General features: G+C 40.7%; 1 protein-coding gene across 18 annotated transcripts in view; it reads left to right on the top strand.

The window, feature by feature from the left end:
• Positions 1–22,062, top strand: part of FREM1 (FRAS1 related extracellular matrix 1) — a 145,451-nt gene that overhangs the window by 5,583 nt on the left and 117,806 nt on the right. For all 18 annotated transcript variants that reach the window (XR_011431765.1, XR_011431764.1, XR_011431769.1 and 15 more), the window contains exon 2: positions 17,873–18,379. Coding sequence is in view for 9 of the 18 variants with exons in the window: in XM_070249083.1 (XP_070105184.1) it covers positions 18,140–18,379 (240 nt within the window). In the remaining 9 variants the exon portion in view is untranslated. The remainder of the gene's footprint in view (positions 1–17,872; positions 18,380–22,062) is intronic.

The raw sequence follows: 22,062 nt of genomic DNA, 5'->3' as shown, positions 1-22,062 counted from the left end.
TCAACATATGAATTTTGGGGGAACAAATAACTCCCAACACCAGCCCAAAATACCATGCCACCACGTCAAGACTACTGCTTGGTGTTAATTAGCTGATATTCCAAATTCTGAAGACATTACTACAGCAAAAGGAAATAGAATAAAACCAGTAGCCTCATAATCCATTTAAAAATCAGTCAAAATACACTCTGGTTTTAGAGTGTGGCTTCAAGATGAGGTGACAGGGAAACTTTCTCAGGCAGGACTAGCTTTGCACTTTCAAAAATCCCAGATGGAACCCATTTTATCTTTCTCATTTGGCCATAAAGCCTGTGTGGTGCCGATTTGACTATTCAGGTTAGGAGGGAGCAGTGTGCCACGTGCAGCATTTTGCATTACAGAAGCTACGTGGCCTCACCCATTGATTATTGCTGAATTGCTTTATTGGGAACTATTGGTCTTTGCTCCCCAATAAAGAGATGTTTTCTGGTCTGTAGATTTGTAAGTTGCTTTGGTGCTGGGCTCCTTATAGTCCGTGGAAATCGCAGGCTACGGGATTCAATGGTAGGAGGACTCTGGAGTCCTCATATATCTCTTCCCCACTGTGCTGTTTGCCTATGTTAAGAATAGTAAATGATGGGGCCAGCCCGGTGGCCGAGTGATTAAGTTCGAGGGCTCCACTTCGGCGGCCCAGGGTTTCACTGGTTCCAGTCCTGGACATGGACATGGCACTGCTCATCGAGCTATGCTCAGGTGGCATCCCACATAGCACAACCAGAAGGACCTACAAGTAGAATATACAACTATGTACTGGGGGACTTAGGGGAGAAGAGGAGGAGGAGGAGGAGAACAAGAAGAGATTGGCAACAGATGTTAGCTCAGGTGCCAATCTTAAAAAAAAAGAAGGAAAGAAAAAGAAAAAAGGGGCCCACCTTGTGGCCGAGTGGTTAAGTTCGCGTGCTCCACTGCAGTGGCCCAGGGTTTCACTGGTTCGCAGGTTCGCATCCTGGTCATGGACATGGCACAACTCATCAGGCCACGTTGAGGTGGCGTCCCACATGCCACAACTAGAAGGACCTGCAACTAAGATGTACAACTACGTACCAGGGGGAATTGGGGGAGATAAAGCAGAAAAAAAAAAAAAAGAGATTGGCAACCATTGTTAGCTCAGGTGCCAATCTTTAAGAAAAACAAAGAAAAAGAAAAAGAAAAAAAAGACTTACAAAAAAAATGCTACCTATTATTAAAAAAAAAGTATGGTAAATGATGACAAACGTGTTGGCTAATGGGGACATGGTCAGAGATCACGTGGTGTTGCACAGCAGGCTTGCTGTCATGGACAGCCCAGTGCTTACAGCTATCACGTCTGAATACTTAGCTCTATGGCCAGAGAGATCTGAAGTTAGGACCTTAAGACCCAAGTCTTCAGACTTCAGACTTTTAAGACCTAGACATTTCAGACTTTCCAAGACTAAGACTTAAGACTTTAAGACAATAACATAAGGAGCTCATGTGCTCATGACGTGAGGGCAATTGAATGTCCGTATAATTAAAAACAACAACAACAACAGCTACCTTTACAAAAATCTCGTGAAATCGATATTATGAATCCCCACTGTACAGATGATGAAAGCAAGGCTGAGAAAGTTCAAGTAACGTATTTTTATCATAGGTTGCATTTCTTTCTAAACATTAAAGTCTTCAAAAAGCGAACCATTTAGTCAAAGTGCTCATCCTTAGTTCAAAGGCTTAATTGAGGTCTGTCTACAAAGAGATGTGTGAACTAAAGAGTGTGACATAAATGTCATGCATTATTATCTGGCTTTCTTTTTATATAAAAAGAAAAAAACAGTTTTATTTAAAAAAAGGAATTGACTCCTTTTTTTCCTTCAAAAGATTGATTTTTGTTTTTCGTTATTGAGTAGAAAATTGCTTATCCCAAACGCAAGGCTGGAGATCATGAGATGGGCTCCAGTGGACGCGATTGAGGTTCATGACCACGTTATGAAGTGTTGTAAGAGACTGAGATAATGGCTATTGTTTCATTGAAGAATTGACGAGAAGTAATCGGTACATTAGGAACACAAAGGAGAATTAGACTTTGGAGTGATGCGAGAGATTTTTAATTTATGAACCAGAAGATCTGAATGTTTCTGCTTTGCGGCAGATAATTAAGCAGCCTCAAATCTCCTGATCTGATCAATAATGACTTTTGGGAGATCTATTACTTTCTGCCTAAACCGAAATGACCATTTCTATTACATCTTGAAATATCACACTATGAAAAAAAAGCATGGAAAAAATATTAGCCTTGTGAGTAATAAAATTTATTGCTGTAATATGCATATTTAACTTTGTCTTTAAAGATTCACAGCAAGGGAAAAGTTAGAATGCAAGGGAAACTGGTGCTAGCACAAAATTTTACTAGTTAAACTTTATGTTAATGTTTTTTATTTTAGCCTTTGTTTGCTTTCTAACAGTTTTGCTAATTCAGGAAGCTACTGCCTTGTGTCTGTACATGTCACACGTGTGACTGGCTTCCTAAGAATGGCTCTCCCAGTTAGGCTGTCAGGAAAAGTTCCTTCCTTTCCTCTCTGTCTGGGGCCATCTTATCTTCCTCTCCTCTTCCCCATCCCTCCGCCAACCACCTCCAAACTGGGTCTTGCTTCTAGCCTCTTTCCGGGGCTGGTCTTATAGGTGGCGTCCCCAGCCCTAGCCCCACCACCTCACTCTACCCTGATGGTTTTCTGACACCCAAAGGACCTAACTGCAGTCTTTGGGCATGAAAGCTCCTTTTACTTCTTCTTATACTTAAAGGAGAAGAAAATACAGTGCAGTTGTTTGCAGCAGTGATTGCCAATCCTGGCCGCTCATTAGAATCAACTAGAGAACTTTGAATTAAGATGCATGGGTCCCACCCAGACAAATTAAATCAGAAACTCTGGATGAGATGCTTGAGCGATCGTGATGTGAAGTCAGAGATGGGACCTGCTAGTTTATAGGTGACATTAGAGGCAACTCTTTCACCGTGGTGTGTTTCCCATTGTCATCAATAAGGCAGACCATCATTAGCCCTCGCAAGGACTGTTGGCTTCCTTCTGAGGCAGTGGAGTAGGGCTGAAGCCATGAGAGTGAAATCTCTTTTGCAGCCAGTACTTTTCCTTGGACCATGGGAGACATCAGGGTCAACCACCACATTGCACAACTCTAGGGGGCACCATTCACTTTGTGGTCTGTGAAAACAGCACCCCTGGCAGCCCTGGAGCATGGTCACAACGTGCACGGTGCCCTGGAATTTGGTGAGCTGAACTGAGCGAAACTGAGTAAAGGCATCTCAACACCTTTGGCCAACACTTTACAGGACAGATGTGTTAGTGTGCTTTCCCAAGGAAATATCTCCCACCGTGATGAGTTTATGCAGTGCCCAGGGATGTCGCAGTTTGAACTGCATTTGTCAGCCAGCCTGGACACTGTGCCTATGGTAAATATGTTCTCACTTCTAGACAAACGATTTGCAAACCAAGTTTTGGAGATAGCCTACTTGTGTCTTGGAGACTCTAAGAAAGTATTTTAGCCAAGATTGCTGTGTGCTCCATGTTTTTCTCTCTTTTAAAACATTTCTCTGACTTATTGGTGTTTGCAATTGTTATGCAATGCTGTTCTTGTGCTTTGCTGTATTCTCCTGCACAGATTTATTCAACAGTAAGTCATCTAATCAGGCATTCAGATACTTTATTTGCAGCCTGTGATGTTTATGGAGATTTTGTGTTTGAACCAGCACTTGAAGCATTTTTAATCCCACTGCCAGAGAGCATCCTCCCATGCTCCCATCTCTGTAGCCCACCCCAAATTCTCCCAAAGTGAGCAGACCCAGTTTTGGTCTTCTTAACGCAGTTAAGCTCAGTGGGCCACAAAGGCATCAGGGACTCACGCATGTGAATGGGGAACTAGCACAGGCGTTGAGTGTGCATTCTCATGTGGGGCCTCAATGTGGGAGAATGTCCTCTGGGCCAGTGAGACCTGATGGCACTTGAGTGGCACTTGAGTAACTGGGGATATGCAGATCCTCAGAAAGGACAGAGCAATCCAACCTGGCTAAAATCATGCTTAGTCGCCGATTGCCTATTCTTGTGATTGGCAAGAAGTCACTGTGGTTTGCCTTGTTTCTTTTTTGTTGCTGATGGCCCCGCACTGCTCTATAGAAAATTTTCTAGCTCTGTCTGAGTGTTACTGGAGAGTCAATTCAACCTAAATCATGGAGCATGGCAAAAGATGGCTCAACTAATAACTTTTTTTTTAATTAATAAATTTTGGGTTTTGGCAGATTTAGGTTGATAGGAAAATTGAACAGAAAGTACAGAGAGTTTCACATACACCCCCTCCCTCCAGTTTCCCGAGTTATTAACATCTTGTGTTAGGATGGTATATTTGTCACAACTGATGAGCCAATTGTGATTATCCAAAGCCCATAGTTTACATTAGGGTTCATTCTTGGTGTTGTACATTCTGTGGGTTTGGACAGATGTTTAATGAGATGTAGCACCATTACAGTGGTAACTTTTTCAATACGCTTTAGAAAAAACTTTGTTTGATTGGCCTTGGGTAGGGAGGGGAAGGAGGAGGACTGGCTTTGGTTGAGCCTGGCTGTGTGTGTCTATGCTGGGGGCTTTGGGTGAACCATAATACATTTACATACGTTAGCATATTTAACTATTTTAACAACCCCCAAAGTTATCAATTATTTATTGTGTAAATGAGGAAACAGAGCCTCAGGAAGAATAAGGACCTTGTTCAAGGAAATGGTGGAACCAGGAGAGGCACACGGGTCTGGTGGTTCTGATTTACAGCCTGGCTTCTGTGCTTATCACTGCTGCATTTTCTTTCACTTCTGCTCCAATCCTGCCCGTATCAGAGCATTAAGCTCTCTCCTTCTCTCTCTCTCCATTTTTTTTAGTAGCCCCTTATTCACTGTGGGACATCTTCTCTCCACGTCTGTTGCATTTTATTTATTTATTTATTTGGTGAGGAAGATTGGCCCTGAACAAACACCTGTGCCAGTCTTCCTCTATTTTGTGTGTGGGACGCCACCACAGCATGGCCTGATGAGTGGTGTGTAGGTCCATGCCTGGGATCCAAACCCGCAAACCCTGGACCCCCAAAGCAGAGCACATGAACTTAATCACCATGCCACCTGGCCAGCCCCTTCTCTCTTTTTTTAAGTACTGTTGTATCAGAAAATTATTTACAAAGCTATTTATAAAAAGCCATTAAAAAAAAAAAACGTGATGCGTAGGTCACAGCTGAACATCAGAATTGTGCTAAGATCCTCAGCAGGGAAGAAAGTCAAGCCTCTAATTGTAGTTCTGTTTAATTATTTTTTGGTTTCAAGAATCGCAATTATTTTTTTACTTTGCTACATCTCAGTACATGATACTGTGGTTTACTTTCCACTCTCTGCTTGCGTTAGTGAATAAGGCAACAGGCCCAACCAGTTCTTTAAGCTTTGGTAAATTGTTTAGCCTCTTAGAGCCCATATTTCCTCATCTTGACTGCTGTGTGCTAGAGCATAGAGCATGGTTCAAGAACCTGGCCTCTCGAGATTGTCTGCTGGGGTTGGAATTCCAGCTCCACCATTTATTAGCATTTGCCTTGGACAAATTACTTATCTCTTTCCTTGGAATCAGAATTCTTAGAATAGAATATACTTCATAGGCTGTTGTGAAGATTAAATGAATTAAAACAGTGCCAGGACCAAAGTGAATACATAAAGTGTGATGATGATGATGATGATAATGATGATGATGATGATGATATGTAAAAATGGAGCAGCTCCTTCCAACTCTGGAATTCTGTGATTTTTGATATACTGTGACTTAGGCTCAAACAACATTACAGTTTTTGTCATTTATCACCATGTTTCTGAAGTCATCAAAAGCATTTTTATTACAGCAGATCTTTCAACAAGAATATTTGTGATGGTTGGGGTCTCTTCTGCACGAGACATCTGTGAGTTTGAGTTTTGTCATTAGCTATGGCATGCAAGCAAGATGGTCGGGTTATCATAGCACAGCTCAAGGAGCAACGCTGGGTAGTTTTCTGAATGAGCAATCCTTTTCACAATGAAGTATTTCATCCTGAAGTAGAAGAACCTTAAATGTATGCTGCTGAGTTTGATGAACTCTTTAGAGCATTTTGCTCACATGCCATTGTAGCAATACTATTTTGTATTACAAAGTACTTGATTATAAATGTCTCTCCCACAAGACCTCAATCTCCCAAAGATAGCGCTTATATCCTAGTTAACTTTTATGCATGCAGTGCTTTTCTACTGCTGCATACAAAAACTCTGCTTTTGACATAACATCTATTTGATTCTTTGACTATGCCACATTATTTATCTCCATCTTCAAATGTATCCTTTTCACCTTTCTAAATCCTACTTGTTCTTTCTAATTTAACTGTCTCCCCTTCTAGGAGGCCTCCCCTACACGAAGTCTGAGTCAAATGTTGCCATCCTATTTATTCCTGTAGCACACAATGCATTCCACGGCTATAGCACTCACCAGTCGTTTTGAATTGTTACTTTATATTCTGTCTGTCTGCGTTAGACTATAAATTCTCTAAGGGCAAGAATTTTTTTTTGTCTTTGTAATCCTAGTATTTAGTATAGCCTTTGTCACAAAGTGGGTTCGCAACAATTGCTTGTACAATGAATGAACAGATGAATTTGTCATATCCAAACAGAGAACCAGGATGTATTCAAAAAATGGGATTGTTCTCAAGATGAACTCTTGAACATGATTTAATGTAAATGTAAACCGAATCTCACTTGGACAATTCAATGTTTCATTGTGAATTAAAAGTTGCAGAATTCACTCAAGAAGAGGAAAATCAATTTCAATCAGGGTGACTCTGGCTGGGAAGATCCCAGGTGTGAGTTGGGTACATACATACCCATGGTCAGTCCCAGGCGAAGGACAGGTACAGTCAACCGTAGTGAATGTGAATGAGTGTTTTTCATTCTCAGTTATTCAATTAAAGTAAACCATTGTGAAAATTTGTATGATGCAACCCTCTGGCTAAAAGCAAAATGAAAGTAAATTATGGTGGCTTCCTAGTCTTCAAGGAAATGCCTTTGATGGTCTAAGAAGCTTTAGTAGTCATTAAAAACAGAACTGTAAGTTGAGGGCACAGAACCTTTTCCCTCTGCCATCAGTTTTCTCTACCTTTGAAGGTGGTCTTAGCAGAGGCATCTGTAGAGAAAGGCCAGATGTCTGGTTTCGAAAGAGGCCTGGAATTTGGATTTCTGATGTAGATTCATTAAGTATGGATTTATCAGGTATGACTAGAAATTTTGCAGATACCATATAGCCATCGTATATATCAGTTATTTTAATTCCCTAACCTGGTATCTCAAATGATTTCTCAAAGAACCTGGTTTTTAATTTATTTTTTTGCTTGAGGAAGATAAGCCCTGAGCTAACATCCGTGCCAATTGTGCTCCACATTATATGTGGTTCACTGCCACACATGGCTGATGAGTGGGGTAGGTCCACACCTGGGATCCGAACCTGTGAACCCCAGCTGCTGAAGCAGAGTGCTCTGAACTTAACCACCATGCCATGAGGCTCGCCCCAACAGCCTAGTTTTCTTATGGAAGAAAAAAAGGCTTTCTATAAGTTTGCAAACTTTGGGCATAAAGGTTTCCTTTCTGCAGGACTTCTTAGAGCCTTTAATATGCTCATATTACATTGTGAATCTTTAAAAGGAGATTTTAGCATTCTATGCTTCAAATGTATTTGGATATAGAAGACTTTTTTGTGGAAAACTTTGAATATCTCCAATATGTGCATTTTAACAAACACAATTTGCAAAATGTGGCCTTTATCAGCAGGATAGACACTGAACTGTTGAAAAATCTAAGAAAGGAAACCTTCTAAGGAGTTTGCATGGTAGCCAAAGATCCATCTTTGCAACTTTGGTCTTGGCCGCATAGCCTGAGAGAGGGCTATCTTTCCACGGCTCTGTGTGTCTGTCAGTGCTTCCTGAGATCTGGGGAAGAAGTACTGACAGGGATATTTCTGAAGTGAGCATCTGTGATTTAAGAAGCTGAATGAGACAGTGGCATTGCACTGGTCTGGATGACAGGAGAGCTAGAGGTCCAATCCAGGCTTGCTTTCCAGAGAACTGAGTGATCTTGGTGTTAAAAAAAAATGATTAAAGAAGACAATTTAGGTGATAAAAACAAACTTTATTTAACACTTCATAAAGTGGACAATCTCCTTTTGGATAACTGCAAAATGGGGTGGGAGGCAAGAAGCTTTTACAGGATAAAGAAAAAGGAAGAGACAAATGGAAAATATCTGATCGTCTGGGGCCACCTTGTCAAACCAGTCAGGCCCAGAGTTGGCTTGGCATTAGGGAACTGGCTAAAAATACTGTGTTTCTGGTCAAGCAGAGTATTTACAGGGTCAAGAAATTTATCTAAGTTTCGGTTTGCTGACATGACCACAGGACTGGCTCCATCTTGGGCCTAGAATGTTATTTCAACATTACTAAAGTCACTTACCTGTCATAGGACTTCTGTTGATGCAAATAATCCATAATCAATCTATAAATCAAAATTGGGGTGAGTTTATTATGAGCCAGATCTGAGGACTAGCCCAGGGCCTTCCTTCCCCAAGAAAGAAGGGCACCACAGAAGTAGGGTGTACACAGTGGTTATATACCATCTTGGAACAAAGAGCATACATCACGGGGCCGGCCCAGTGGCACAGCGATCAAGTTCGCACTTTCTGCTTTGGCAGCCCAGGGTTTGCTGGTTCGGATCCCGTGTGTGGACCTGTGTACCACTTGTCAAGCCATGCTGTGGCAGGTGTCCTACATGTAAAATAGAGGAAGATGGGTACGCATGTTAGCTCAGAGCCAGTCTTCCTCAACAAAAAGAGGAGGATTGATGGCAGATGTTAGCTCATGGCTAATCATCCTCAAAACAAAACAAAAGAGCATACATCATGTATGATAGGAATGTCTCACTTACAATTGTCATGAGATGCCTAGCTGGCACAGCAGATCAGTGGTCAGCAGGTCAGTGGTCACAAGGTGAGCACAGTAGGTCAGCAATTAATCCTTAGTTCCCAAGAAGCCATGCTTATCCTTAAAGAAATGCCGATATGGGGGGAAGTTACATCCCTATATTTAGCGGCATCATTCTTGTCTTTGGGACATAGTAAATATTTAAAGCAGGTGTACGATGCCACATCAGGCCCATTTGGAAAAACAAGGTCAGGCCAAATTAGTTTTAAACCAAATGGCTTCCTCATATACTCCAATATATCCTATTGCTTTTCATTTATTTATCACTTCCTTTCTTCTGTAAAATGAAGGGGCTCTAGAAGAGAAAATACAAATGGTTAATGGGCATTTAAAAAAAAAAAAAAGCTAAATCTCCGGTAAACAAAGGAATGCAAATTAAAATAGTGACAGGACACAACATTTCACTTGGGAAGTGAGTTAAGATGAAAGGGGACGATACAGAATGCCAGCAGTGAACACAGCTGGTAAGGGTGTAAGTTAGGACCATCTTTCCAGAAAGCCTGCATATCGAGAGCCTCAAAATAAGTTTCTACCCTTTGATCTTATAATTCCACTTCTAGAAAACTATAAGGAGTAAAGAGCTAGAAAAATAAACTAATTTTTATAACTAAGGATTTTTCATCACAATCTACTGACGTAGTAACTACTTCAATGTAACAACAGAATGACTGTAGATATCATAGTATATCCGTGTCGCAGATGGTACAGAGATGAAAAAGAAGATCACAAGGAATGTTCAGTAATATGGAAAATGCTTAGAACAGACGGTTAGGTTAATAGCAAACAATGGTACACAACTCTTTTTGTGGTATGGTTCTAATTAAGTTTAAAAACTGTATATACATACAGATACATATGAAAACCTAAAGGTGTTTTCTTTGGGTGTTGGGAAAGTGTATTTTTTCCTTTTCCTTAAGTTTTTGTGTTTTTATCTTTTAGTTAATGAGCATGAATTTTTTTTACACACGTAAAAGGAAGTTATGGGAAAAAACAATTCATAAATAGAATGAAGGATATGAACTAGTTGATTCCTAAAATTTCTCCTAAACCATACATTCTATGATTTAGATTACACTTTAGAAAAAATTGCAAAGTAGAGGATTATAAAGAAAATCAACACATGTTTTATTGATTTAATAGACCGGCGTTTTGAAGCGGCCCGTTTGCTTCGAGGTCTTTAAGCTGAGCTTGTGGAGGAAGGAGCTGGGACACTAAGATGCCGGTAGACAGGGCGTCTGCGCTAATTCTATGCTCTTAAAGTAACAGCTACTTGCTTGAGAGAACATAGCCTCTCGGGAAACTTTAACTCCTGAAACAGTCATCGGTTGCTGACTGGAACCATAAAGGAAGTTGTTAAGAGTTTGCATACTGTAGGAAAAAGACCCCGGGGGTAGTGAAGCAATTGCAGAGTGTATGATTTTGTTGTCATGGGAAGCCATGTAACAGAGTGGTGAAGTGCAAACTGGGTTACAATCACAGGGACACAGACTCTGGGGTCAAACCGATGACCTTGGGCAAGTTACTTAACCTCTTCATGCCTCCTTTTCCAAATCGTAAAATCATTATCTACCTCCTAAAACCATTGTAGGAATGAAACAAGATAATATATGTAAAATACTTTGAACAATACCTAGCTCATAGTAAACACTTAATCAATGTTAGTTTTTATTATGATTATTTCACTTCCTGAGCTCACTGTTTATTTATAAAATCAGAATAATTAGGAACTGCTTCCTAAGTTTGTTGTGAGAAATAAATGGAGACATACATATAAAGAATATAGCCCAGTGCTTGTATATAGTAAGCAAAAAGTACTAGTAATCAAAAAATGAGAAAAGGAAGATACTAAGAATTGTTTGTTAAAGAAAAAAAAAACTTAGAAGTCACAAGTGGGTTTTTCTTATCCACAATTCTATTCTCCCTGTCTGAGAGAATTCATTCTGGAAATCCCATGTTGGGCAAGATCACCAAGGATTTTCCACCCTCATGAGGTCATTGTACAATAAATCTTCTTTAAGAGGTTAGGAGCTTCTTGAAAGAGAAGAACTTCATGTCTGTGTCTTCCCGGGGCTTCTTCTGAGTGTGGCTCAGCTGCTCTCTGTTGGAGGGAAAGGAAGCGGGTTGTCAGGACAGAGGAGGGAAGAGCACTTCACTCGGGTGCCAGAGGCCCCCTTCTCCCAGGTTCTGCTGCTTCCAGCTGTGACTTTGGGCAAGTCTCAGAATGTGGACTCCTTGTTTCCTCTAACAAGGAGCAATTAGACTTCTCTGTCTCGGGGTGGTAAGGTCAGAGGAGGCGGTGGATCTGAAATCCTTGGTAAAGTCTATCTAAGTCTAATTTCCTGAGCTAAAACACAAAAAAGGAGAACCATTTTCTCTGAGTTTAGACAGCTAGTGGTTCCCTGTGGATACAGTTCTCCTGATTTCCACTTCATTGCTTCTCGGTGAATCAATTTATGTTATATATGATTTGGACCCAATCCAGTTGTCCTGTGGATAATGGTATTCAGTTACAAATTTATGATCGAAACTTTTATATTCGATTTATATGAATTACTTGGGAAATTAGTTGGGTGAAAATTGTGATAATTAAAAAATCTATCAAAAGAAATTATGTGATGGCTTCAAAAGTTCGTTTTGACTGGCATTTTAAAGATTTTGATGTGGAGTAAAACTTAGACAATCTCGCTGGTTTTCTTTACCATTCTAGTCAAGCGTATCAAAGTCTGTGTTTGAGTGGGCGGGAATGGGTCCATCCTGAGTTGGCTATTTTTTGCTTAAAATGCCACTTCTCTATTAATTTATTTTCTTTCTTAAAGACTTTTGGGGGGCCGGCACCATGGCTGAATTGTTAAGTTTGCCCACTCTGCTTTGGTGGCCTGGGAGTCCCCAGTTTGGATTCTGGGCACAGGCCTACGCACCACTAACCAAGCCATCTGTGATGGCATCCCACATAGAACTAGAATGACTTACAGCTAGCATATGCAGCTATAAACTGGGGTTTCGGGAGGGGAAAAACAAAGTGGAAGACAGGCAACAGATGTTAGCTCAGGGCCTATCTTCCTCACCAAAAAAAAAAAAAAAAAAAATGACTTTCGGGTACTTGTGAGATCTAAACTGTGAGTTAGGAGCTAATAGCCTCAGGCACAGGAAAGACAAAAGTTTCCATTGTTTACACCATCTTCAGTTGATTGGTAATAACTACCTGGAACACTGAGGATAAGATGTTTCAGGCCACATAGGAGTTCTGCAAACAGCAAAGCAAGCAAACAAAGCTGTGATTGATTGTGGATATCTGATAGAATCTGGGCTCAGGAGGAGGAAGGCACTCTTTCCCGGTGTTGTGTAGCTACGATTGCAAAACTACAAAGAGAAGTGATAGTAGATATGATTCTCATCAGACACATCATTACCCTCGACCATCAAGAATTTCCATTACAGAGAGAGCCTAGGAGTACAGCTGGGATCCGTTTTTTTCTTGTTGTGCACAGATTATCTCAGATAAGTGACGGGTATCGTGTTTCTAGGAACATGAAAAATACATGCTCTTATGATTAAACCGAATGTGTAATTATAAAATAAATACTAGCTCACATTTCCCCTCCACCAGATAAAATGTTACTAAATTATTTTCTTCTGTTTAGGAAAATTACCAAGGAAGAAAGTTTGGTGGAAGAAAGCTTTTTTGAATCTGTATAAGGAAGAACTCAAAGCAGGGTGCTTTCCCACTTTTCAGAACAACTTTTCACCCATTTTAGTTGGCTTGTACAGATATACTTAGAATACGTGATTTCCACGAGAAGAAAAAAGCAATTGTGGGAAAATGGTCTGTAAGAGCAGAACTGGTTTGTAGCCGCGACTTGAGGCTTTCGAAATGCTGAGAAGCAGCTGAACCACTCAAGCAAGCAGAGACAGGATTTGTTTCTATTGCAGAGTCAAATTAAGTCTGATGAGGCTAAAAGCCAGTTTACAAGCTCCCTTGAGGCATCAAGCCAAGTGCCCTTTCTGCTTCCACTTCCAAATGTCCCCACTGATTCTGCTGACCCCTGTCGGCAATCAGAGCAAGCTGTGGACAGACGGATTCTGAGGGTCTGACTCGGCCCTAAGTTGGGACCAAGAAAATGGAGATCTCAAGATGGGCTAGGCTTCCCATTAGTGTTGTCAAGTAAATTTTGGCTGTCTCTGGATATCATAATTTTGTATCAGAGACAGGACAATTACTACCATTTTATTTTGGGGGAGATAAAAGACCCATCATTGTGTGTGAAATCTTTTTTGACTCCGAGTCCTGATTTCCTTTGCTGCCGTTCTGCGTTTTGTTTGTTTGTTTATTTTTTTTCACCCCGTCACTCTTTGTCTGTTCATCCAAATCCTTTCCTCTTTCCCTTCCCCTGCCACCTTCTTCAAGCAAAAATCACAACAATATTCTCCATGGAACGTCCACATACTTGGTGTTTCCCAATGCCAAGAGAAAAATACAAGAGCAAAATGAGAATGTAAATAAATCATAAATACAGCATACTCTTTTGATCTTTATTGAGCCTAATTTTGTAAACTTCATCCAGCCCCAGTTGATAGAAGGAGGAGTTTTGTTTGATTTTGAATTTGGAAATTGTTACTCTTACGTGCTTTCCCTCCCACTTGTATTGCTTCAGGTTGTTTCTGAAATATTAGAACTCGGTTTTTACTACTACATCCTGTCTTAAGACAATGAGGAAGAAAAAGAGAAAATTAGAATGCAAATAAAACGTACTCAATTTGGCTTTCACTGAACCTAATTCTGTTGCCTTCACCAAGGCACCAGTCTTGCTAGTCTATTTTCCTTGAGACAAGATTTACTCTCTTATTCCTTTGATATATTTTGTAATAATAATGTTACATTTGTATGGGCCTTTATAATTAAGAAAATATTTCCATATGGATTATTTCATTTGTTCTCACGGGGAGACCAGAAGAAGGAGAATGGATGGCCCCATTTTTGAGGGGGGAAACTGATCATAAGAATCAAGATTAGAATCCAGATCTTCAGAATTCAAGTCTACTCTTTTCACACCACTGTGGCAGAGGGAGCCACAGAAATAGATTTCCTTCTCTTTTTCTCTGGTCTCTTCCTGGTCAATGAACATTAGGATCTTGGTCTTTGCCTTTATCTCCTAGTTAAGGACTTATCATGAGACAATTAGAGAATGAGCTATGGCCCCATATGCTGTTAGGTAAGAAGTTACAATATTTAGCTGATTAGTGACTAGACTAAATTAATAGAAAAACTTGAAGAATAAGGTGATTATTAAAAGAGTAGTTCAAGTTCAGCCATGAGTAACAAAACAAACCCAAGATAACAGTGGGTTAAACAGGAAAGAAATTTACATTCTCTGCCGTGTAAAATTCTGGAAGAATGGGCTGGTACGGTGACTCCGCTTTGCATAGGGCCCAGAGACCTGGTCTCCTTCTAGCTCGCAGTTCTGCCAGCCTATGGCATGGCCCTGTTCCTTATGTGCAAGGCAGCCTCCTCAATCTGGGCAAAAGGGTTGAGGGAATCATAAAGATAAATCCACAAATAAAAAAGATAAAAATTCTCACCTTCATGGGAGAGATGGCAGCGACCTATGTAAATAAGCAAACCTACTATGTTAGACGGTTACAAGCGCTAAGGTTAAAAACAAAGCAGAAAAGGATGCTGGGGATGAGAGTATCATAATTTGAATGGGGTAGTTAAGTGTGGCCACACTGCAAATGTGATATTTGATGGAAAGTTGAAAGTGGTGAGGTAGAAAGAGGGATTCTGGGGGAAGGATGTTTGTGCCAGAGGGGAAAAGCAGGTGGGAAGGTTTGGGATGGGGGTGAGAAGGGGAAAATTGATATGATTTGTTTGAGGCAAAGCAAAGATTCTGGTGTGGCTGAAACAGAGTGAGCAAAGGGAAGACAAACAGGAGATGAGAGAGGCAAGGAGAAACAGATTCCGTGGTGCCTTACAGGCCATCAGGAGAGCTTCAGCATTGACTCTAAGATGAGAAGCCATTGGAGGTTTGGGGCACAAATTGACATGATATAAGCAACGTTTAATGGGAACCTTGGGTGCCATGCTGAGGAATGCCTATAGGGGAAGCAAGAGAAGAAGCAGGGACATCAAATAGGATGCTATTGCTATCATTCTGCAGAGTTGGTGGTGGCTTGGACCAGGGTGATAACAATGAAAGTAGTGAGAAATAGTTGGATTCCAGATATGTTTTGAACTGAGCAAGAGTTAAATTTATATTACCGTGTAAACAAATTACTACAAACTTAGTGCCTAAAAACAACACAAATTTATTATCTCACTGATTTCACTGGTCAGGAGTCCAGACATGGCTTACCTGGGTTCTCTGCTTCAGGTTGTCATCAGACTGCAATCAAGGTGTTGAGTGGGATCCATTCTTATCTGGAGGCTTGATTTAGGAAGAATCTTTCCCAAGCTTGTTCAGGTTGTTGGCAGAATTCTTTTCCTTGTGACAGTAGACTTCTAGAGGCTTGCTTCTTCAAGTTCAGCAGGAGACCCTCTAGCTCCAGTCTGCTGAGAGAGTCTTATATATCATGTAATGTAATCACGGCATGACATCCATCACCTTTGCCTTATTCTGTTGGTTGGAAGTGTCATAAGTTCTGCTGTCATTCAAGGGGAGGGAGCTTCTGGATACTACGGGGCTGGAATTGGAGGTCTCTCTAAGGTCTGTCCACCACAATGAACAAATAGGATTTTTTGTTGTTGTTTATCTAGATGTAGAGTATGAGACAAACAAGAGAACAACTGAAAAGTTGGAGTTGCCATTAACTGAGATAGTGGAGACTGAGGGAGGAAAGACCAAGAGCTCAATTTTGGCTACACAAAGTACGACTTGCCTATTACATAACCATGTCGAGCTGTCAAATAGACAGTTGCACTTACGATCTAGAGTTAAGTGAGGAGGTTAGAGATATAGATTTGGGACTCATGACATATAAGTGGTATTTAAAGCCAAGGAATGAGAGCACTAGGGAGGGAGTATGGACAAAAAACAGGTCCAAGGACTGGACCATAGGTTCCCCAATATTAAAAAGTTTAGGAGTCTAGCAAGAAGCAGTGAAAGAAAAGAAGTGAGATAAGAGGAATGCGTTAGATTGTAAAGTCCTAGAAATGTCAAAATTGACTATAGAGGAGCAGTTTTAAACGCAGCTGCCTTTCCAAAGGAACCGCTTTGCTGTCTTGAATCTTGGACAGGGCCAAACCTTTGATCTGGGCTAAAACTGCAATTGTTTTACAAGCAATTGTTTGAGAGGTCAGCAGAACAGATATCCTGATCACAAAGACTGAGGATTGTGAACTTTCGGAAGCTAGAGTTAATAGTCGATCAATGTTTAGCCAAGACTAGCTTCTGCCTTCAACTCCAATTAAAATTCTTTGTAATGCAACCTCCCTTCTTTGCCTTTAAAAGCCCCTGACTTTTACTCCCCAGCGGGACACCCTTGGGTTTCTACCTGAATCTCTGCTCCCCGGATTGCAGTTCTTTGATTCCAAATAAACGCTTTGACTCTTAAACTGGTTTCTGTTTTTGAAGGTTGACAGAAACAGAGTTTGATTTTGTTGTGAAAGTTTAACAACCAGATTTGCATTTTTGAACAAATAAGCCAACCTAATTTAGCCTGAGTGTGGGCAACATGGTCAGTGGGAGTGTGTGAACTGTTTTATTCGGGGACTGACACCATAAAAAAAATAAGCTGCTCTGTAAAGCGTACACCCCCTCAGGTGTCGGGAGACACATGTCATGCACTACCTCAGATGTGAAAGGTTTCACACAGTGACAAGAGAATGAGTCTTCCTTTAATGGATTAGCTGTGGATAATAGAGGCATTTCTGTTCACACCCTTCTGACAAACGTTTACTTCAGTATCCATGCAGAGAAACTATAAAAATGGATGGGCTTTCCATGGGCATAATAAACCACCATTGGTTCAGCTAATCAGACATTGAGTTTAAGGATATATTTCAACACATTTTATTTTGGATAAAATAGTTTCTGTTCTTATAGAACACAGAGAAATAATGATGAAATTCTAAGTGGTTAAAATAGAAACAAAGACTCCATTTGTGCAAATTCAGTACATTATAATGTAATTAGTTTTGTAGATAATGTAAATATGCACGTACATCCACTGTGTCGTTAGCTGTATATATTGAAGCCATGTTTCTCTATTTTTGGTCCCTGTTACACATAAACAAAAACCCTTATGCTCACTTGGAAAAATATATATTTTCCCCAATTTCCACTCAAGCGTTTCTTAGGCATCTCCATTGCCCAGAAAAGTCAGAATTGTGCCTATGTGACAAATTATTAAGCCTATTTCTTATTTGGATAGCATTGATTTGGAATTAATCGTGTTTTCCAACAACATGTAAATAATTCTATCAGCTCTCTTACACAAATTAGATTATAGTCCTCATATATCAAATGAGGAAACAGAAGCAAAGAGTTCAAGAGCTTTCTCTGAACGCAGAGGACCAAACACTGTGCTTGGGCAGCGAGGCTGGCGTGCTCCTTTTGGACCACACAGCTGACATCCGACTGGGGCATGTTGAGTCCGGAAGCAGGAGTTACTAGCAGGGTAATGAAATGGCTGCATCGCCTTTCAGATGGGCCTGGAGGTCAAGTTAGTTTATTTGTTTTTAATTTAGCTAAATTATAGGCTGCTTGAAAGGTTCCTTTGTCGGTAGGGATCTTTTGAATAGCCACACAAACCTTTTGGTTTCTCTCTCTCCCTTTCCTCTAACCCTTTCTCCCATTTGCAGGATTAAGAAAGCACTGGGGAGGCACATTAATCTTGCCGGCGTTGTCAGGAGGGATCAGCAAGTTTTATTAAAAGCCCCTGGGATTGCCTGAAAGGCCTCCTTGTCCGAGTTTGAAATGAAAGGGACATGTTAAGATCTTGGGGCACATTGTCGGGACCCTTTGCCCTGCCCCTTGGACTATGAGCTGACATCCCCCGAGGAAGCACAGAAGCCCTCCTTTGTTGAAGGGATTTCGTTGGTGGACGAAACCAGTTGGCCAGTGTCAGCATGAGCTCCCTGAGCTGGGGTGGGCTGAACGCCCTGCTGCTGCTGCTGCTGCTGCTCCCAGGCTGGGCCAGCCCCACCTTCGTCAGCACTAACCGTGGGGTCAGGGTGGTGAAGGGCAGCTCCGCCTTCCTGTCTGGAGATGACCTGAAGTTTGCCATTCCCAAAGAGAAAGATGCTTGCAAAGTGGAAGTTGTGATGAATGAGCCAATAACCCAGAGAGTTGGGAAACTCACTCCACAGGTAGGTCATAGTCGAGATATTCTGTTTAGTGGTGTCTGTGAACGTGAGTGTGTGAGTGTGAGAGAGGGACAGAGAGGGGGAGGGAGGGAGAGAAAAAATGAGAAATATAAAAGGTCTCTTTTCAATCTACCAAAAGTGAGTATTGTAAGATGTTTAAATTTGAAATGGTGGAGTTCACAGACATACTATTGTACTGTTTTCCTATGCAAGGTAAAACCTGTTTTTTAAAAGTTTTTTTTAAATCGAGGTATAATTGACATACAACATTATTTCAGTTTCAGGTGTACAACATCATGATTTGATATTGGTAAAACCTGTTTTTGAGTGTTCTTGGCTAGTTTTGGATTACCACCATGAAATCAACAGGATTTACTCCTATTTGTGCTAACACCTTTGGAGGAAGGCAGGTTCAAACTAATATAGGTATATGCATTTTTTAATTAATAATGCACCAAATCAACAAGTCTTCCCAATTTATCCTCTTTTATTGAAGAGAATTTTGTAAATTCTACCAGCTGCTTGACGGTAGAGAGCAGCTAATCATCCAGGAAAAGGCACAATGTAAGAGAATTTCACACCTCTCCATTTTAGACGCCTCACCACTCTATGAGAGAGACAGAGAGAGAGAGAGAGAAAAAACAGGGACAGCCTTCCAAGGATTGGAGTGGGAAGTCCCTTGTATTGTGTGACATGGTTAGTCTTTATAGGATTATTCCTGTCCCAAATTATCTCACCCATTGCTAGTCAAATTGCCTTTGGATAAGATATCAGGATTTCAAGATTTTTAGGACATACTTGTGACCATAGAATGGCAAAAGTAAAAAATGAAGACATTTTCTTCTGTTAACATCACTTAAAACGTCCCCTGAGTAAGCAAGAGACATGGAAAAGAGATATGAAGATGCTTCACTTTAAATATTTACTGTTCTTCAAAAATGTCTGCATAAAATTTTTTCCTTTCATCAAAACCTTGGAGACCTTGTCATTTAAGAGTATTCTATGCTCAATCCTTTGGTAGGGTGAAGAATTACCTTCTAATTCACTGGATTTTAAAAAGTCTGTATTGCCATATATTGTATTTGCTTGAAGTAGGAGTTTATCTCCATACAAAACAGAAAATGGCTTCTGGTTTTATTGCTTGTTCCTACTGTGACTTAACTCTCCTCCCAATGCAAACAATTTTGAGAATATTCAACACTGGATGCTGCTGCTGTTTCTGGAAAAATGCACCATTCCCATTTACTGAACTGTGAACAGTAATTTTCTTCTTCTCCATTTGGCTAAAGAAACAGATTCCATGAGGTTCTTCAAAAGCGGTACTAGATGTTGTGGAGATGGACTAAAGAGACTTAGATAAATGCTAGTTCAAATGGACATCTCTAGACTTTCCATTTACCACACTTAAAGTTATAGTCTAATTCTGGAACACATCAGAATTCTACGGAGGGCTGTCAAGCTGAGAATATTCCTGATGTGGTAGTAACCAAATATGTCCCTCCATTTTCCCATGAGATTTTCTTTTGTCAGTCACGGGGCTTCAGATGGGCATTGAAAAAATGTTAGTATACAATAATGGCCCCAGGTCCTAAGGCATTGGATTCCCAAGTATTTGGTAATTGTAACACCTCTCCACTTTCTCCCAACATAACTTGCACTCTGAGAGTGTGTTTGATTGGCACCCATCACTCAAGGAAAAAGGAGAGACCTGGGATAGCTCGTACCTGGAGACCAGATGCGATGAGTAGTGACACGAATAAGCTCAGCTGCAGGAAACAGAGATCCAACTACAGGGACTGGGGTCAAAAGCAAACCCTTGGAATTTTGGGGAACAGCAAGATAGGACCCTAGTCCTAGAGGACTGAGGTTCTTGATAAAGCAGGACCCAGGGCTGTACAGATATATGAGGGTGCCTTATAAAGGCTGGTGAACTGATAAATTGGTATCCCTTCCAATCAATATATTTAAAAAAAAATGATTCAACGTTTATTTAGAAATGAGGCTGAATATTTTATGGAGGGAGAAGAAGAGAAGAAAAATTCCTCCTTGTAGAATGCTGGAGCAACCTGTGGCCCAGCAGTACTTAGCTCTGGCCCCAAGCATGCATACTCCACTGAGAAAAACAAAAGCCTGTTATTCACTTCTTCTTCCTTAGAGAGAAATTTGGGGAGGATGTGCGATTACTCAACCCAGCCTCTCTGGGTAGCCTCCCTCCCTCCCGAATAGCCTGTGACTTCTGAACATATATGGCACCTTTTCTGAGAGTAATGGAATGGTCTCCATTATAGATTTTCAGTGATGTTTAATGGTCCTGACCATTTGACCTGCTCTGAGGCACTGGAGAGCAAAAAGGGATCTAAGTGACTAAAACTAGGTAAAAAACCTTATTTGGTCACAAAGATCAAGGGTTGGAATAGATCTCCAAATCATCTCCTTCTCAAACTTTCTCTGGTTTTAAGGCAAAAACCCAGTTTTTAAATGTTTGAAGCTGTAACAAGGTAGAAGCTATACACGGTGAACTCAATAGCGACGGTGTGTGAATACCTCAAGAGGATTTCTTAGCACTCTTTCTCTGCTTCTAAGACAAAAATCCAGATAGAAAGACAATATGGAACAGAAACAACAACATGCCTGGCTGAGTTAGGAAAGTCTGGACTACTAGGGAAGGGAATAGGGCTCCAAATATCCCCACTGGGCCCCTAGAGTCCTATTTTTCATTAAAAACACCCAAGAAAGACCCCTGAGTCCTGAATGTTCACTGCATGTATTTCCCAAGGTAAATCCGACATCTCAAATCAATTTACATCACCTAAAGTAGATATGTGATTTATACCTTCTAAAATTTACTCTGTTTAAAAGGAGTGCATTAAAATGTAGCATTTCATCACTTTTTTGTCAAATATTAGAACTTTGTACCATGAAGAAATCTATATATCCGGAAAACTTTGTTTCTCAAACTGCCGGGTGACCTTCCTATTTTTTTATTACGATAATTTCAACAAAAACAAAATTCCCAAGTAAAGTCTGCTTTTTTGGCCTGTGCACTTCTTTTGAATCTAGGCTGATTCAGCCCTTTTCAGGGATTTATTTCTTATGGAGTTTTTGAAATTAAACATAACCAAGTGCATGCACGTGTACCCACATACGTGTGCGCACCCGCACGCGCGCACACACACACACACACACACACACACACACACACAAAGCCTAAAGATTGTTCTTTAACAGAGTTTACTAGTAAGTTGAAAGGAAGGCTTATGTGATCCCATTTCTAGTGAGACAACAGTATTAACGACACCCTGCTGTGTAAGGAACAGTTTGGTTTGATTTGCACAGAAAATGTTTTGTTTAACATCTGTTCAATTAGTGTTTTCATTTCATTACTGAAGTTTGTCTTAGGACCAACAGGTTCATTTCCTGTTGGATATTTGGGAAGGGATTTCCATTGGCGCACACCAGTACCTTCTGTTTAGATAACCCTCTTGATATAGTCAATTAGATAAGGCTGATGGCAATATGTTTTCCTCATGTTTTAGGACAAGGCTTCCTCACACACAGCACTTCTCACACCTGCCCCAAAGCAAGAAATTTCCCGGGTGGAAAAGCACCCCAGTTTAGTGCTGATCTTGCTCTTTTGAATAGGAAACACAGCGGTGAGAAAATCTCTCTAGTTTGAACCAGTTCAC

The sequence above is a fragment of the Equus caballus genome, chromosome 23, assembly GCF_041296265.1.
Source record: "Equus caballus isolate H_3958 breed thoroughbred chromosome 23, TB-T2T, whole genome shotgun sequence".
NCBI lineage: Eukaryota > Metazoa > Chordata > Mammalia > Perissodactyla > Equidae > Equus > Equus caballus.
Note: the sequence above shows the minus strand (reverse complement) of the source record. Positions and strands in the feature narration are given on the sequence as shown.